Source organism: Sparus aurata, chromosome 8 (genome assembly GCF_900880675.1).
Source record: "Sparus aurata chromosome 8, fSpaAur1.1, whole genome shotgun sequence".
NCBI lineage: Eukaryota > Metazoa > Chordata > Actinopteri > Spariformes > Sparidae > Sparus > Sparus aurata.
Window position 1 is genome coordinate 14,975,091 of NC_044194.1, and position 16,103 is coordinate 14,991,193.

Below are 16,103 nucleotides of genomic sequence, written 5' to 3' on the forward strand. Positions count from 1 at the left end.
GCACTTCTCCTCCGATCACCTCTGTCCAACCCCTTCATACCGCCTCCTAACTTCTCTCAGCCCTGTTAGGCTGCTGATCACTTAGTTCCACCATGACACCATTTAGACATAATTTTCCACTTGGCTGAGAGGGAGAATGTGGGAGCGATCAGTCAGAAGAGGCCACCCCCGCCGTGCCTGGCTGCCCCTCAGGGCATACAAAGGATCATTGCCCCGCTGATAAAATTCAATTGTTGAAAAAAGGAAACTGGCTAACACTTTCTTCAACTGCTCCCTTCAACAGGAGTTAACTGTCGTATGTGTGTGTCTTCTCTGTGTGTGTGTGTATTCCCCAGGCTCGGGCTCCTGTCGCTTCAGTTACTCAGACCCCAGCATCGCTGTGTCATACAGCCTAAGTGGTAACGCCAACACCTCAGATGACTGGATCACACTGGAGAAGATCAGGTCTCTCTCTCTCTCTCTCTCTCTCTCTCTCTCTCTCCTCTTCTTCTTCCTTCTTCCTCATCCATCCCACAGTCCTTCCATCTGTTATGAACACCCGCCCTCTCTTTTTTTTTCCCTCATTCACACCTCCCCCTCTCAATTTGTCATTCCTCTCCTGTTTTTGTTTTTCTTTGATCCCCCTGTTTTTCATCCCTCTATCCCTGCCTCCCTCTCTGTTTAGTCAGCTCTCATACAGGGATAATGTAATGAGACTGTCTTCTGACTACAGTATTAAGCTGAGGTTAGTGCATGTGATGCTTTGTGTGGACGCGGACACCGACTCATAGATCAACCACTACTCCAGCAGTGTCTCTCCATATCCGACTGTTTCAGAATGACTTTAATACACACACATGATGGTAATGATAAATACCACCACACACAGACCTTCACTGAGTTGTATCTTTCCCCCTCCTTCAGAGCACCGACCAACAGCAGCACCGTCGTCCACCTGCTCCCTCTGCCACATCAATCCAAGGCTGAAGCCGTTCGTCTCCGATGGACTCAGGAGGCCCCCCAAGGCCCTGAAGGTTATGAGTCCTGCTGGGGTCTGGACAACGTGCTGCTGGTCAATGCTGCCCACAGAGCCCCTCTCATGGAGGACAACTTGGACCCTCCAGACACTGCAAACTGGCTCTTCTTCCCCGGAGCCACAGTCAAGGTACACTGATTAACCATTGGACATTTAACTAGATCCCTGCTTTACACTTGGATTTTATTCACAAACGGATCAGGGCCCTCTGGTAATGTGGTTATCTGAGAAAGCCTCACGAACATTCAAATTAATAAAGAAACTCAGTGTAACTAGAAAGAGGCCAAATTATGTTTAATGCTCTGCCGCCAATAATTACCATAATCAAGAGTTAATTTCAAACCTTAGAGACGGGAAAGAACACTTTCCACATGAAATTTGCTGCAATTTTCAAAGAGGCTTGCAACAGTGTTTACTGATTGCATGTTTTAACGCCTGTGTTCTAATCGGCCAGCACGCCTGTCAGTCCGAGGGCAACGCCCTGTATTTCCATGGTGGCGAGGGGATCAGCCAGAGCTTTACGTCTACCCGAGACATCGACCTGCATCGCGAGGAGGGAAGGAGCTACTGGGAGGAGGACTTTGAAAGCTCCCCTGCAAAGTAAGCCAAGACACTTGTCTCATTTCTTCCCCATCCACTTTACTGGTTCATTTTATCTTAATGTAACCCAAGTCAGTAAGTAATCCTTCTTTCTATTGCACCCCTAAAATCCACAGTTAAGAAAAGCCTCACAGGTGCACATTAGAACCATAAAATACAGCAAAAACGTCAAAGCAGGCAATTAAAGCTAGCACTTGAGTAATACATCATTAAATGATTTACAGATCATTACAGATTTACAGGTTTTTAAAAGCTTTTTAAAAATGTGGCACTGACTCAGCTGACCTGATACTAAAACCTTTTCCACACCCACTAACATCTGTCTTCAGTGGAAAAGAGTACGATTGGCATTCATTCACAGGTCAAAGGATTCTGCAGATGTCATGTGTATCTAACGGCTCCATGTCTAAGCGGCAGTGATGGAGACATGACAACCAGGGGGACATGCTAATCTTCATTGTTCAGTCTGCATTGAGACAGAAAAAGAGACCAAAGTTCAGATAAATAATGAAGTAACTGCCATGATGCTTTCCACTGTCGCCTGTTTTCTGGCATGTCCGTGACGTGAGAGTTGACAAACCAGGAATAAGAAGATGAGAAACTTGTCTGCTGACAATGGGATGGCAGTCAACCACCTATTTTTGCATTTGTGAGTGGGAGTTGGGTTCACAGCAATGAAGCTGATGTAGTGTAAGAAATGTGATGGTCAGACCTGAGGCAACAGTCTTTGAAAGATCAGGAGGAGGTTTTTAAAGATCAAAATTGTTTCAAAGTAACCAGAAGGAATCTCACGCTGCAGAGAAAAATACAGAATGACCCAAGAAAACTTACGTGATGAAGGTAGGATCAGTCCTGGATGATAAATTTGACTTCGGCAGCAAGGCCACTGGGAAGGAGAGAGTTAATAGAGGGGGAGGATTTGGGCATTTCTCTCTGTGAAACATGGACATGCTTTGACACCTGTCACTTGTCATATGTCAAGTGATGCAACATGCAGCGTATTGCACAAGTTTAAGTCAGGCTTAGGGGCTGACACAGGTGAATGCCATGCCTCTCACTGCTACAGAGACACAAGTCCATCTGTTCGGAGTGGGACACGTACACATACACACATGCACGCAGACACACACCGGACAGCAGACAGCAAGGAAACACTGTCAGAGACGCCGCGAGAGGTAGAGAGATAAAAGAGGAGAGATGATAGATAGTGTTACTGCCAGAGAGTAATTAACAGGCCTCGTGCACCAGCTCTGTCAGGACATTTTTCCCATTAATGAGAAGGACCTCAAACAGGAGTGTGTTTTCTACGGCCGCCCTGCACCCTCACACCTTCCTGCAGCGTGCCAACATGCTGCACCGCACGCTAGCTCTCAACCCATCAGGCGTCATGGGCTGACACATGTGTGAGCTAGGAGGGGAGAGTTTTTTTTTTTTTTTCATGCCTGTGTTCATGCTACAATCCAGGAAGTGTCATTTAACCCAACGCCGGCTGTGACAGAGACACACCATCTACAGACCGCATGGCAGAAAATAGAGAGGAACAGGGGGGAAAGGAAGGGGAGGATAGAGGAACACAGGAGAGGGCTGACACACTGAGTTAACTTCTGTCAGTGCTAATGAGGATCCTCTCTCCACTGTGCAGAAATATGTGTCTGCACGTGTGTGTGTGTGTGCGTCTCCTGTATGCGTAAATCCTCTTCCAGGTGATTTATGCCGGCATTGTGTGTTTGTTAACTGGTGAAGTGTGAATTATGGCAACTGTTTACTGCAGTAAATGCTGCAGTGTTGGACATCCTATAATTTCTCTGTCTGTGTCTCTGCTGTTGTGTTAGTAAAGTCTCATTAGGGGTTAATACCTGGGCGACGTGTTTAGAGGTTTCCTTTTCGCGACTGTAAATCACTCTCAAGAGTTAAATTTTGTTACTTTTAAACCAGAACCGAGCCTTAAACCATCTGGCTAAAAGTGAGTCACAAAAGAAAGTTTTGTAAGAGGAATACATTATGTGGCATGCCTGCTAGGATCGCTTGTTTTGTGGGGTTATTTATGCTGTTGGAATACTTGCCTCTCAAATTCCAAGTACCATTCAATTTCCAAAATAAATATATTGTGTCTTGACACAAACATTCTTTCCAGAGAAACACGTTTTACTCGCTAAAAATAAGCTTTTCCTGTCTGTGTTTTTTCCACTAGCTGGGACATAGAAGGAGCTGTCTACGGCAACCAGTGTGGAGAGATTGAGTCGGGCTCGGCGCTCGTGTTCGACAGGGAGGGCCGGAGGAGAGTGTGCACCCCCTACCTCGACACCACGTCTTATGGAAACCTTCGCTTCCACTTTACAATGGGTATGGAAACCCCCCGTCCATCATACTTGAACAATACATTGTCAGTTCTTGACACATTGTCACGGTGAGGTATGTTTTTTGTTAAGGCGGCGGCGACTGCGAACCGGGAGAGTCCCATGAGAACGATGTGGTTGTGTTTGGAAGGTCAGAGGGCAGGAGGGAGCGCGTGGTGCTCGACACTCTTCCGTACTCTTCTTACAGGGTGAGACATACACCACATACTGACAAAGAATATCGACTCCATCACAACCTTATAATTGATTATATGTCATTTCCTTGCTCTTGATCAAAACATGTTGTTCAGACTAATAGAATAAATCAAAACTTTGGAATAGCTTTGAACATACGTGTCAAGTGAGTTTGAACCTTTGAACCAACCCTCCATCATTCTGTCTCTGAGAGAGAGAGATGCTGAATTGCTGAACCAATGCTTTCCATTCCAAGATTTGAATTGATATAAATGTATGACAGTTAAAACAATACGTTTTAGATAAATAGATATTATCTTAACCGATTGATCATTGTAGGAATTCCTCAAGCAGAATTGCAGAATGTTTACTTGTTCCCACTCTCATCTGTGAGGATTTGCTGCTTTCCTTTGTCTTATGTGATAGTAAACTGAATTATCTTTGGAAAACAGATCTAGCAATTTGCGGTCGTAATCTTGAGCTTTGGGGCAAACTGTGATTGTAAAGAATTGATGACTTTTCACTATTTTCTAATTAGTCCGATCCCTCTGGTGGGATCTATTCATTTCTCCTATCTTAGACTCCTGCAGTGGTATCTCTGGCGCTGCCCACCGAGCTACAAACACCAGTCACTCAGTTCTGCCTGGAGCAGCACTCACACGGAGGTGCCAGCCGCCATGTTTGGGCTGTGGACTTCATGCAGCTGCTCCCCGTGCTGCCTGGCACCCACACGCACGTCGCCCAGTTCTCCATCAACCTCGGCTGTGGCTCCTACCAGCCAGCCAACAGGTGTGACACATTTTTAAACTAGGTTCGACAATGCATTTATGTTTTTTTAACTGGACCACTTTTTTGGTCAAAGTCATGAAATTGGGCTGCAACAAAGAAAAACCTCAACACACCGGGTTATTTTGGTCAGGTAATGGTAGCTGCTGGACCAAGGAAACTTAAGTGCATAATGTCATAATGCTTCTAAACAGCAGCATCAAGAGAAAGCTGAACTCACGTGGTCTCTAAGAATAAGAAATGTGAGTTCAAGGAGTTTGTTGGGATCATGTTACATTTCTTCCGGGCATTTTAATCCTCAAAGTTCAAACTGGTGCTTTCATTTGAAGCTGCAAAGGTATTCGATTGCCAAGTGCAGTTTAAATTAGAAAAAAAAGTAGAAGGGGTAAATGATCATCAGCATTTTCTCATTTTTACCTAATGGAAGCTCAAAGCGATTCAATCATCTTAGATTGAAAATGAAAATGTTGAGATAAAAATGTTCTTTCTTCAGCGTGACTTTGGAGTTTTCCACCAACCATGGTCGCTCCTGGTCTCTGCTCCACACTGAGTGTCTGCCGGAGCTCTGCGCCGGACCCCATCTACCTCACAGCACCGTCTACTCCTCTGACAACTACAGCGGGTACGAACGAGTCTACGCTTCTGTACGTGTTGTCCTTGTGTGTATATTATACATTATACAGTCCTTTTTAAATTGTATTTCATGTCTCTAGGTGGACCAGAATCTCGATCCCTCTGCCCAACTCTGCTCTGACGGAGACAACGCGGTTCCGCTGGAAACAGTCCGGCACCGGAGTGGGGAACATGTGGGCCATAGATAATGGTTAGTGTTATATATACAGGTCATATCTTATATTCAGTCTCACTAAAAGATTAGGTTCCTGATAGAATACAGATAAATATACAAAAAAATGATTCTTTTTGCAGTAAAAGAAAATGTAATTTCCTGCCTTTGTTTTGCTCCAGTGTATATTGGTCCTGCCTGCCTTCGCTTCTGCTCTGGGAGAGGACATTGTTCTCGCACCGGCTGCAAGTAAGAATCAGCGTTTTATTAAACCAAATAAATCCAACATGTCTCCTTCAAAATGAGTCTGCTCATTATCCACCTAATGCCTTACAGCACCAATCACCATTCAAAATGAATCCAATTGTATTATGGTTATGATTTATTAATCGATTTTCATTATCTTTGTCTTTTTTTTCCTGTTCATATCCTTCACTCTTTTTATTGTCTCATGTCTTTCCTTCCCTGCGTCTCCTCTCTTCTCCTCTCCTCTCCTCATCTATCAGATGTGACCCAGGCTTCAGTGGTCCAGCCTGTGAGCTGGCCTCGCAGACCTTCCCAGCCTTCCTGTCGGAGGGTTTCTCCAGCCCACGCCTCTCCTCCTACCACAGCTTCTCCTCACTTCGCGGGGCTGAGGTCAGCTTTGGCTGCGGGGTGCTGGCCAGCGGCAAGGCCTTGGTCTTCAACAGGGACAGCCGGAGACACTTGGTCACCGCTCCGCTTGACAGTTCCCAGGCCAGGTAATGAAACTGCTGATACTGCACAGGATCGTGACGGTAAAAACTGAAAGAAACTTATTTTTTGGACATTAGGGATTCTTCTCGTACGAATGTGTACGTGCACAGGGGCATGCACACAAGCAGACTAATATTCTGCTGATTTTGCCGACAGCAGATTACTTTGTAAAAACGGTGTGTCTTGTCTTCATCAGGCATCTTTACTTCTGATTTATACTGCAAATGTTCCAGCCAGTCAGCCATCCACTCTCCTACTTTGTCAATCCCTCTTTCCCTCACACTTTGTGCTCCTGCGCCAGGAGATGGATTGTGATCATGGGGAGGACTGCAGATGAGGGGAGAGATGAAAGGAGGGGGATGAAAATGTGAGAGAGAAAGATAGAGAGGGAGCGATGAAGTTAGATATGGCATCCGTGTTAGATTGATTATGCCTGTTGCGCCTCTCTGTGTGCCACCTGATGGCCATATTTAATGCCAGTTTCCTGGCTGATTGAGTGAACAGCTGCCTGAGAGAGGAAACTGCAGCGCTATTGAAAACACAGCTCAGCCAAGGACGGAGAGAGCTGGGGGGACTGGCAGCCGGAGACAGATGATGGAAATTTGAATAAATATTACATGAGTACAGATGATGATAATTGTCCGCCAAAATAAAGATGAACACATAAGAGGACAAAAACAAAATGCTACATCGGAGCTATGGAAAGTTAACCTGGCTACACGGATATGAACTCTGACTCTGTCTTACTCTCTCTCCCTCCACCTTCTCTCATCTAATTTTGTCCTCATTCATTTAATCATCTCATCCATCATCCTGCCACCTCCCTCCCACCCCTCTGCTCCGCACGACTGTCTGTTTATCTACCCCTTTACCTCCCCTCTCTCTCACCACTCCCTCCCGAACACAATGTTGGCCACCTTACTTTTTGTTCTTCCCATTTATCAACCTGTACTGTTTTTCTCTCTCTCTCTTTCTGTGTCATATCCTCTTTTTACGCTTCGTTTTCCCCTCCTCGCTTTCGTTATACGTCACATTCTTACAGGTACCTTCAGTTTACTCTTCGCCTGGGCAGCCGCAGCACCCTGAGCTCGTGCCCTGCCCCTGACCAGCCAGGTGAGGGTGTCCTGCTGCATTACTCCTCCGACAACGGCATCACCTGGACGCTGCTGCAGCACTACGCTTACCAAGGCTTCCACGAGCCAAGGTATGTTCAGAGAGTGTGTGTGTGTGTGTGTGTGGACGCGATGTGCATCCGCCCGCACACCCTTGTAGCATATTAATTCCACGGAGACCCTATAACTCCATTAACACACACATTTGCGCCGCTAATGGCATGCTGGAGGTGTAAGCCACTGGGACCCATTGAGTCAGTAAGTGCCATCTATGTGTGTAATGAAGATGAAGCGGGCTTGGTTCCAGCTGCTCAGGCCGGGTCTCAGAGCTCTTCATCAGCACTGGAGAGGTCAGCGGGGGCCAGTGAGTCGGGGACAAGCTACACAACGATCTGACCTGCACGGGCAACTGCATGTTGTGTACAAAACAGCATGATGAAGACCAAAAAAAGGCAAAGAGAGCGGGATATAACAAATATATAAGTGACATAAGATGCTGTATTCATAATTCTTGGTTATATTGACCATCTGCATTGTGTCAGAATCTATTGAAGACCATCCAAGTGTACATTATTTACAAACAGCAGACTGTGATTATGTGGGCTTTAGGTCCAAGTCAGAGTCTGAGTCACAGTTCAGCCAGCTCAGTGTGATTAATTCCAGACCATCTCATTATTCTTACATTTGTGTGACTGTGGCGCGTGCGTTACTTGTGTCAAGCAAACTTTCCAGAGATTAGTCCAATAATCCCTCCCTCTCCCCTCACAAGGATCGTTTCAGTCGAACTCCCGTCCGGCGCTCGTAAGTTTGGCGTGCAGTTCCGCTGGTGGCAGCCGTACCACTCAGGCCGCGGTCACGACGTGTGGGCGCTGGATGAAATCAGCATGACATCCGTGCTGTTCAACACCATCAGCCTGGACTTCAGCAACGTGCTCGACGTCACCCAGAGTCTTGGTTTCTATCTTGGCCACGTGCAGCCCTACTGCCAGCATGACTGGACCCTCAGGTAGGAGGCTCTGATGCAAATGTTGGACATTATACAGCAGTGGCATTTAAATTTGCAACTCATGCGCTCATTCCAAGTGCGGTGCCTTCCAGCTTTATTCAAAACTCACAGTCCATGTAATGAAAGCTACACGTAGACTCCACCTTATTTCACCTGTGTTGTCTTTGTTGTCGACAAAGAATAAATGACTCCATCTGACCAATTTGAAAAACGCTACAAACACATAAAGGTCTGACAAAAAGTGGCTCAAAGATCATATCCCACAGCCGTATGACATATAGTATCTTTTTCCTTCATCTTGTACTCTAGTTTCTCAGGGGAGCCCAGCCCTGGCTCCAGCATCCGTTACGTGGAAACTCAGTCGATGCAGATCGGAGCCTCCTACAGCCTGCAGTTCTCTTTGGTCATGGGCTGTGGCCGAGAGCCCTCCCCACACATTGACACTCAGGTCCGCTTGGAGTTTTCCACCAATCACGGCCTCACCTGGCACCTGGTCAAAGAAGTAAGAAGCCTGAAACATGTTCAGCTTTCCTTCCCTTGTAAAGTGATCGCTGACGCCAGATCCCCTTTGTTTGCACAGCCTGGCTCACACCTTTGTTTACAACCAAAACTTGTAGAAGTCATCCTGGAGAGAGCGACGAGGAAACATATCATTTATTCATGATCATGAATATTGATTTACTCATTACGGCCTCCGTAATAATGTGTAAATAATGAGAGTCTTTAAATGTGGCACTTTGTTTCAGATGAGAAATTATCGTAATTACTTTTTTATCATCCTACTATTAGCAAATACATGGCAATACTTGAATCAGCAAGCAGATTATCTTCCTATGATTCAACAAAGATTTTCTGTGATCACAACTGGCTCATAAATATTCATAAGGAAGCAAAGTATCTGCCAAGATTTTTATTGCCTTTGGAATTGAATAGGGCGTAATGAGTCCTCCATCAGTGAATTTTCTCTAATTCTCCCATGTGCATGAAAATGCAGTCATCTGGCAAGTGCAGAATGTATCTCACTGAATGTCCTGTACTGTTAATCCTTGCCTGTCTTCCAGTGTTCAAGGTCAGAGATACTTTAATCCTACACTAGCCTTTTATGAGCGTGCACTGTGGGGCTAATGCAGTTTGAGGCGTGTCTGCAGTATGTCATGCGACTAAAGAAAACCCACAGTGATGAATGCAAAACAATGAATATGTATTCTGCATCTTCAACATTAAGCCAAACCAATGAGCATCTAATTGATAGTGTATTGTAATAATTCCAATTGTGTCTTTCACCTAGGCCTGTCTGCCCGGCATGCCGAGCTGCTCTGAGTTTACAGCTCCCAGTGTCTACCACCCATCGGAGTTCAAAGACTGGAGACGCATCACTCTGTCTCTGCCTCAGAAGACATGGTAAATAATACCGATCTGTACAATAGGCAGAAAAGAAAAGATTCACATCGCGCCCACTGGGATGAAATGTTCTACGGTTTTGGTTCCATGGAGTTTTTTGCAGTTAACAGGAATAATGCACCTGAAAAATTGTCAGGTATATAACATAGAACTGAAAAAGAAGAATGCTAGGAAGCATCCACATCTGTTAATGTCTGCATGTCTGCACACACACACACACACACACACACACATATCCACACAGATATCCTGCCAAATATTTATAGATTTGTGAGTCTTGGTTTGGTATGTTTTGGTTCAGATTGAAAAACAAGAGATAGCATTTCTCTCTATTTTGAAAAAACATCATTGCTTAAAGTAAAATGACTCTTGGGCTTTTTATATCCGGATAATCTGGTCATCTAAAAAGAACACACAAGGCAGTTCCAGCTCATTTACAAAACTATGCACATTTTAAAAATAAAGACATTTTCAATAAACTGATTATTGTGAAATAGTCTTAAAAACTCACGTTGTGAAGAGGAAGGTATCGAATGATTCCAGCAGAAATTAGGTGCACACACATTTCATGTGGTTCACTGATCCTTGTCTGGAAAAATCTATAAAAATATAATATAATTAAAAACAAAATAAGATTTGACTTTATTATTGATACACAAAAGGCCCATAGAACACAAAAATTAGAGATTCTATACATATGAAATAAAAACATTAAATAAAAAACAAACGGTATGTACTGTACATAGCAATACACGGAAGTCAACAGCCTGGACGTATAAACAGTAGCTGTATAGGATTTCTATTAAAAGCATGGCTCTCTTAAACATGTAATCCAAACAATGTGGGACATTCCTCTGGCTCTGGTTACCAATTTGTGATATCAACGATTCGAGCCACGGTACGAGCTCAAAAATTTGACCGCCATGTGTCAGGTCACAGTCACCAACTAGCATGCTGCCAAAGCTCTGCTGAATGGACTGAAACTTTTGAATTGGTGTCTTTAAATACATTGCACTGGGAGTTCAAAGAATGAAGAGAACTGAAACAAGTCTCACACTGATCCAGCCTGCCTGTACTCACCAGTTCTTGAGGACTACATGTGCTGTTAACAGACTCGGCTCACACATATATCAACTGGAATAATCACATAAACCTTCCTCGCTGCCCACCTCCACCTCCATTTCATTCTACGAGCCAGCTCCTAAATAACGGCGTTCTAATCTCCTGCAGGGTGTGATGGGAGGTCACAGGGTCATGGCAGTAAATGATAATAAAACAGTCGCGGCCGGCTCTGCATGATCAGGAGGTGGTCCGAGTTGATATGGGTCACCCAAGCAGCGGACCAAGAAACCTCCCTGCTATATAATCCCCAATATACCTGACAATCTACGCCGTTACAGCCGTTTGTCATTGCTGTTCATGCTGCACCCAACGGCACAGACATGTTCCCACACTGCTCACACATTCACAGCACAACCTGCCGTTAGCAGAGGCGGTGTGATGTTGATATTGCCCTCTCTCTGACATTCATTTCACACAGCAGCAGAATGCACACACACATGAAAATAGACATGCACACATGTGATAAGGTTAATCTTTACCTGCCAGAACACTAAACCCACAAATCACTGGTAGGAAAGTAGATTACTGAGTATAACACAACGATAAATGGTCATGTCTGAGGTCATGTAATAAGTTTTTAACTCTACATTCAGTTAACATATTGCAGTTCTTTGTCGATGTATGTACAATTTGTTCAGTTTCCTTAGACTGAATCTAGTTAAACTTTTCTGTTTGTGTGTGTGTGTGTGTGTGTGTGTGTGTGTGTGTCTGTGTGTACCTTCTGTGTTCAGGTCCAGTGCCACACGGTTCCGGTGGATACAGAACTACTATGGCGAGCAGGACGAGTGGGCCCTGGATGACATCTACATCGGACAGCAGTGCCCGAACATGTGCCACGGACATGGCTGGTGTGACCACGGACACTGCAGGTGAGCTCTCTCACACACACACACACACACACACACAGAAACACACATTAAACTTCTCAAGGTTGTTCTTGATGGAGGCCCCTAAATATTTTTCTAAAATGAAGCCAGAGCAAAATCAAGAGGTTCACCTGCTCTCTCCTCTCCTAGGTGTGATGATGGTTTCTCTGGAACCGACTGCCAGCCTTCTTCTCCGCTCTCCTCCAGTGTGCTCTCTGACTTTGAGTCCCAGGATGCACTGCTGGCCACATGGCAGGAGGTGATTGGTGGAGAGGTTGTCACCCCTGATATGGGCTGTGGGGTGGTTTCTTCTGGATCATCCTTGTACTTCAGCAAGGTAACACAGTTATGAAATCACCTCAAGAATGTCATGTTTTTTTGGTTTTCAGGATAAGGTAAAGTAAGATAAACTAAAGTTTTGATGGAAATAAATGCTTGTTGAAGATCCAGGTGCAGATACAGGAACTTTTAAAACAATTTTCTCAACAGCATTTTTCACCAATTTCCCATATGTATGTAAACTACAGCACTTTCTTCTCAGACAGAAATGGAAAGCCACATGGATGATGAAGATCATCATCATCCATGTTTGATTTGGTGTCAATCCAAGATCCAAATCTGGAATGTAAAAATATTTTGAGTTATTAAAATAACTAATTTGAAAGGATTGTTCTAACTTGGCGGAGTTACAGTATGCGGTCTTTGATTACTCTCTGTTTTTTACTGCCAAAACTGCTGACCTTTGACCTCTGAATTACTTCTGAAAATGGGCTTCTTTTTAAAAAAATCATACCATGGCTCTGTAGAATACTTAATTCTGATTGGACGGAGGATTTGTGCAATTTTCAGTCAGCTGCACACCTCTGACGTATTGGAACAACCTCATCGCTTTTCTAAATGAGTACTTGTAGCTGGAAATGTAATTGTTGCAGCTGTTCCCAGGAAAAAAAAAGAAGCCTCTCCTGATTGTTGCAGTAACATTTATTCCAGGATTGAAGGAGAAGAATAAGGAGAAGTGCCAGTATTGGCAAAACAACCAATATTTAGAACTTGATTAGTTGTTTGTTGTGCAGGTCTTAGCCGACTTCCCCTTCCTTAATAAGGTAAAATATACTCCATGCGTGTGTTGTTGTTAGGCTGGGCTGAGACAGCTGGTGAGCTGGGACCTGGACACTGAATGGGCGGAGTTTGTGCAGTTCTACCTGCGAGTGGGCGGAGACTGGGCGGAGTGTAACCAGGCGGACAGCAGGGAGGAGGGGGTGCTGCTGCAGTACAGCAACGATGGGGGCATCAGCTGGGGCCTCATCGCCGAGATGTACTTCACCGACTTCACCAAGCCTCGGTGAGAAAGTTCAAACGTCTGATGTGGTTGTGATGGTTGTTTAATCAAGAAGAGAAATGTCAAATGTCTTCTTTTATTCTTAGCTTCGTCCACTACGAGCTTCCATTGGCCTCTAAAACACCCTCCACGCGGTTCCGCTGGTGGCAGCCTCTTCATTCCGGGGAGGGCTACGACCAATGGGCAATTGACGATGTCATAATTCTGTCCGAGAGGGAGAAGCACATCATCCCTATGGCCAATCCAACTCTACCACAGGTGAGGAAATCAGCCTGAGAACATTTTTTCCTTTACCTCGTCTTTTGTGCTCTGACCTCATGCATTGTCTTCCTCTTCATCTTGAGATACTGCTTCTTTTGTTGTAATGGAAAGTGTCAGCCACACTGAGATAAAACAGCCGTAAAATCTTGAATCTTTCCGGGAGTGTATCCATTTATCTTGTGAGAAATATGTACTGCTGCAGACACTGGTACCCCTTAGCACAAAACACTACAATAAAATCAGCTCTCTTCTGTCTCCACAGAACTTTTACGAGAAGCCGGCGTTTGACTACCCTCTGAACCAGATGAGTGTGTGGCTGATGCTGGGAAATGAAGGCATGGAGAGGGAGAGCAACAACAGCTTCTGCGCTCCGACGCCCTCTGCCATGGTGTTCGGGCGCTCCGATGGGGATAGGGTGGCCGTCACGAGGGACCTGGCCCTGCGCAATGGCTACACACTTCAGTTTAAGGTACACACATCATTGAAAGGGGATAAAAATAACAGAAGAAACAGACACACAATATTGCTTGAATTGTTCTTTAATCAGCCATCTACAATTTCCTCTACCAGTTGAACATAGGCTGTGAGTCAGAGTTCAGCGCGTCTGCCCCAGTCCTGCTGCAGTACTCCCATGATGCAGGTCGCACCTGGGCCCTGGTGAGAGAGGGCTGTTACCCAGGAACCCCTGGGGCCGGTGTCTGTGAGGGAAGCGGTCGTGAGCTCAGAGAGCCCACTGTCTACAACACTGGAGACTATGAACAGTGGACCAGGGTCACTGTGGTAACACCGCGCAACGTTGCAGCCAGGTAGGTATACTAACAGGCATACAGTTAGATCTGCGGAGTAGTTTTTGTTAGACACAGTTGACTAGCGTAGTTTAAATGTCCACTTAACTCCCTCTCTCCCCTCATTTTCTCAGTAAAACCAGGTTCCGTTGGTTTCAGGAAAGCAGCATTTACAGAGATGCTCCACCTTTCGCCCTGGACGGGGTCTACATCTCTGAGCCCTGTCCAAACCATTGTGGGGGACATGGAGACTGCATCTCTGGAGTCTGCTTCTGTGATATGGGATACACAGGTAGGAGCCTGAACTGAAATAAACAAAGGTAAAGATCATATTGGCCTTGTATATTTAGGTTTCAAATTGTATAATTGCCTGTTGTTTTTTTTCCATAGTGGAGCAGGATAGTTGTGTCCCATCTGTAGCCAGTCCCACTGAGCTGACTGAGGGCTTTGAGGGGAAGCTGAGCCCTCTCTGGCAGAGCCTAAGTGGGGGACAGATTGGAGGCGGTTGTGGCATCATTGGCGAGGGCAAAGCTCTTTACTTCAGCAGCCCCGGGAGGAGAGAAGCACGAACAGTGCCTCTAGACACCACCAACACACGGTGAGTTTAATTCACACCTGTAAATCTCTCACGTGTTTGTTTAACGTGAACTGAAATGTGAAATATTACTGTTTACACACAGGTTGGTCCAATTCTACATCCGAATTGGCAGCAAGAGTTTGGGGCCCACTTGCACCAGGCCTCGCTCCCGCAACGAAGGTAATCATCACATCCTGTATTGAGGCCCTCTGCTGCTTTCATGTGGCTGTTCCTCAACAGTGCAGCTCCACTTCTGATCTGATCACCACTGGCTTGCCTCCATCTGCTCCTCCTCACTATTTATCTTCCATCAACCTTTCAATCCAGTCGAGGGCCCTTGGTTACAGATCTGATCCACGCTGTCAGTATTTTTTCTAACGCAGGATAGAATTCTGTTGTCAGTTGTTTGTTCTGTTCTGCTCAGCGGTCAGCAGATTGTAGATCTCTAGCCTGCAGCAGTGCCGAGTGCTCAGCCCGATCGTTTCCGCAGCATCAGATAAAAGACTGCCAGCCTCCTAAACAGCGTGTCTGTAATAATCAGGCCCTCTGGACTGTTTCTACATTGTACTGCATTTTCGTTTATTGTTTATGTTTATTTCTTGGTAAACTATTTGATATTTCTTCCTGTGATTCTAGGTGTCATTGTGCAGTTTTCTACCAACAACGGTGTCCAGTGGCAGTTCCTCAGAGAGCTGGACTTTAGTTCTTTCCTGGAGCCCCAAGTGGTGACCATCGAGCTGCCACCGGCAGCCAAAACTCCCTACACTGTATTCCGGTGGTGGCAGCCACAGCAAGGTTAGTGCATGATTAGGGTGCACAATATTACTGAGAAGTACATAAAAATGATAAAACTACTGTGTTGAAATATATCTAATTCATAACAGCTTTCATTTTAACTTCCTTCTCTTCATGCTTGTAGGGAAACACTCTGCCCAGTGGGCTTTGGATGATGTCTTGATTGGTATGAATGACAGCTCCAGAACAGGTTTCCATGACAAGTTTGACGGCGCGACCCCTCTGAGGCACAACTGGTACCGCATCCAGGGCGGGGAGGTGACTGTGGACTGTTTGTCTCTGGACACCGCACTCACATTCAACTCTGAGGCCATCGACAGTGAGTCACACAAACACATTCATCCTCATGAGCACATACATTTAGAGGAGAGGGCTTATGACTACAGGC

The 16,103-nt window shown here is 45.3% G+C and overlaps 1 protein-coding gene across 2 annotated transcripts in view; it reads left to right on the forward strand.

Moving 5' to 3' along the window:
* Nucleotides 1–16,103, forward strand: part of reln (reelin) — a 97,466-nt gene that overhangs the window by 64,224 nt on the left and 17,139 nt on the right. For both annotated transcript variants that reach the window (XM_030425244.1, XM_030425245.1), the window contains exons 9-33: nucleotides 336–444; nucleotides 904–1,144; nucleotides 1,470–1,615; nucleotides 3,807–3,958; nucleotides 4,045–4,160; nucleotides 4,727–4,935; nucleotides 5,426–5,554; nucleotides 5,646–5,755; nucleotides 5,899–5,965; nucleotides 6,223–6,456; nucleotides 7,494–7,655; nucleotides 8,333–8,569; nucleotides 8,879–9,071; nucleotides 9,858–9,970; nucleotides 11,824–11,961; nucleotides 12,109–12,295; nucleotides 13,095–13,300; nucleotides 13,384–13,555; nucleotides 13,821–14,027; nucleotides 14,129–14,364; nucleotides 14,478–14,635; nucleotides 14,734–14,941; nucleotides 15,024–15,100; nucleotides 15,557–15,715; nucleotides 15,840–16,034. In XM_030425244.1, coding sequence (XP_030281104.1) covers nucleotides 336–444; nucleotides 904–1,144; nucleotides 1,470–1,615; nucleotides 3,807–3,958; nucleotides 4,045–4,160; nucleotides 4,727–4,935; nucleotides 5,426–5,554; nucleotides 5,646–5,755; nucleotides 5,899–5,965; nucleotides 6,223–6,456; nucleotides 7,494–7,655; nucleotides 8,333–8,569; nucleotides 8,879–9,071; nucleotides 9,858–9,970; nucleotides 11,824–11,961; nucleotides 12,109–12,295; nucleotides 13,095–13,300; nucleotides 13,384–13,555; nucleotides 13,821–14,027; nucleotides 14,129–14,364; nucleotides 14,478–14,635; nucleotides 14,734–14,941; nucleotides 15,024–15,100; nucleotides 15,557–15,715; nucleotides 15,840–16,034 — 4,161 coding nt within the window. The remainder of the gene's footprint in view (nucleotides 1–335; nucleotides 445–903; nucleotides 1,145–1,469; nucleotides 1,616–3,806; nucleotides 3,959–4,044; nucleotides 4,161–4,726; nucleotides 4,936–5,425; nucleotides 5,555–5,645; nucleotides 5,756–5,898; nucleotides 5,966–6,222; nucleotides 6,457–7,493; nucleotides 7,656–8,332; nucleotides 8,570–8,878; nucleotides 9,072–9,857; nucleotides 9,971–11,823; nucleotides 11,962–12,108; nucleotides 12,296–13,094; nucleotides 13,301–13,383; nucleotides 13,556–13,820; nucleotides 14,028–14,128; nucleotides 14,365–14,477; nucleotides 14,636–14,733; nucleotides 14,942–15,023; nucleotides 15,101–15,556; nucleotides 15,716–15,839; nucleotides 16,035–16,103) is intronic.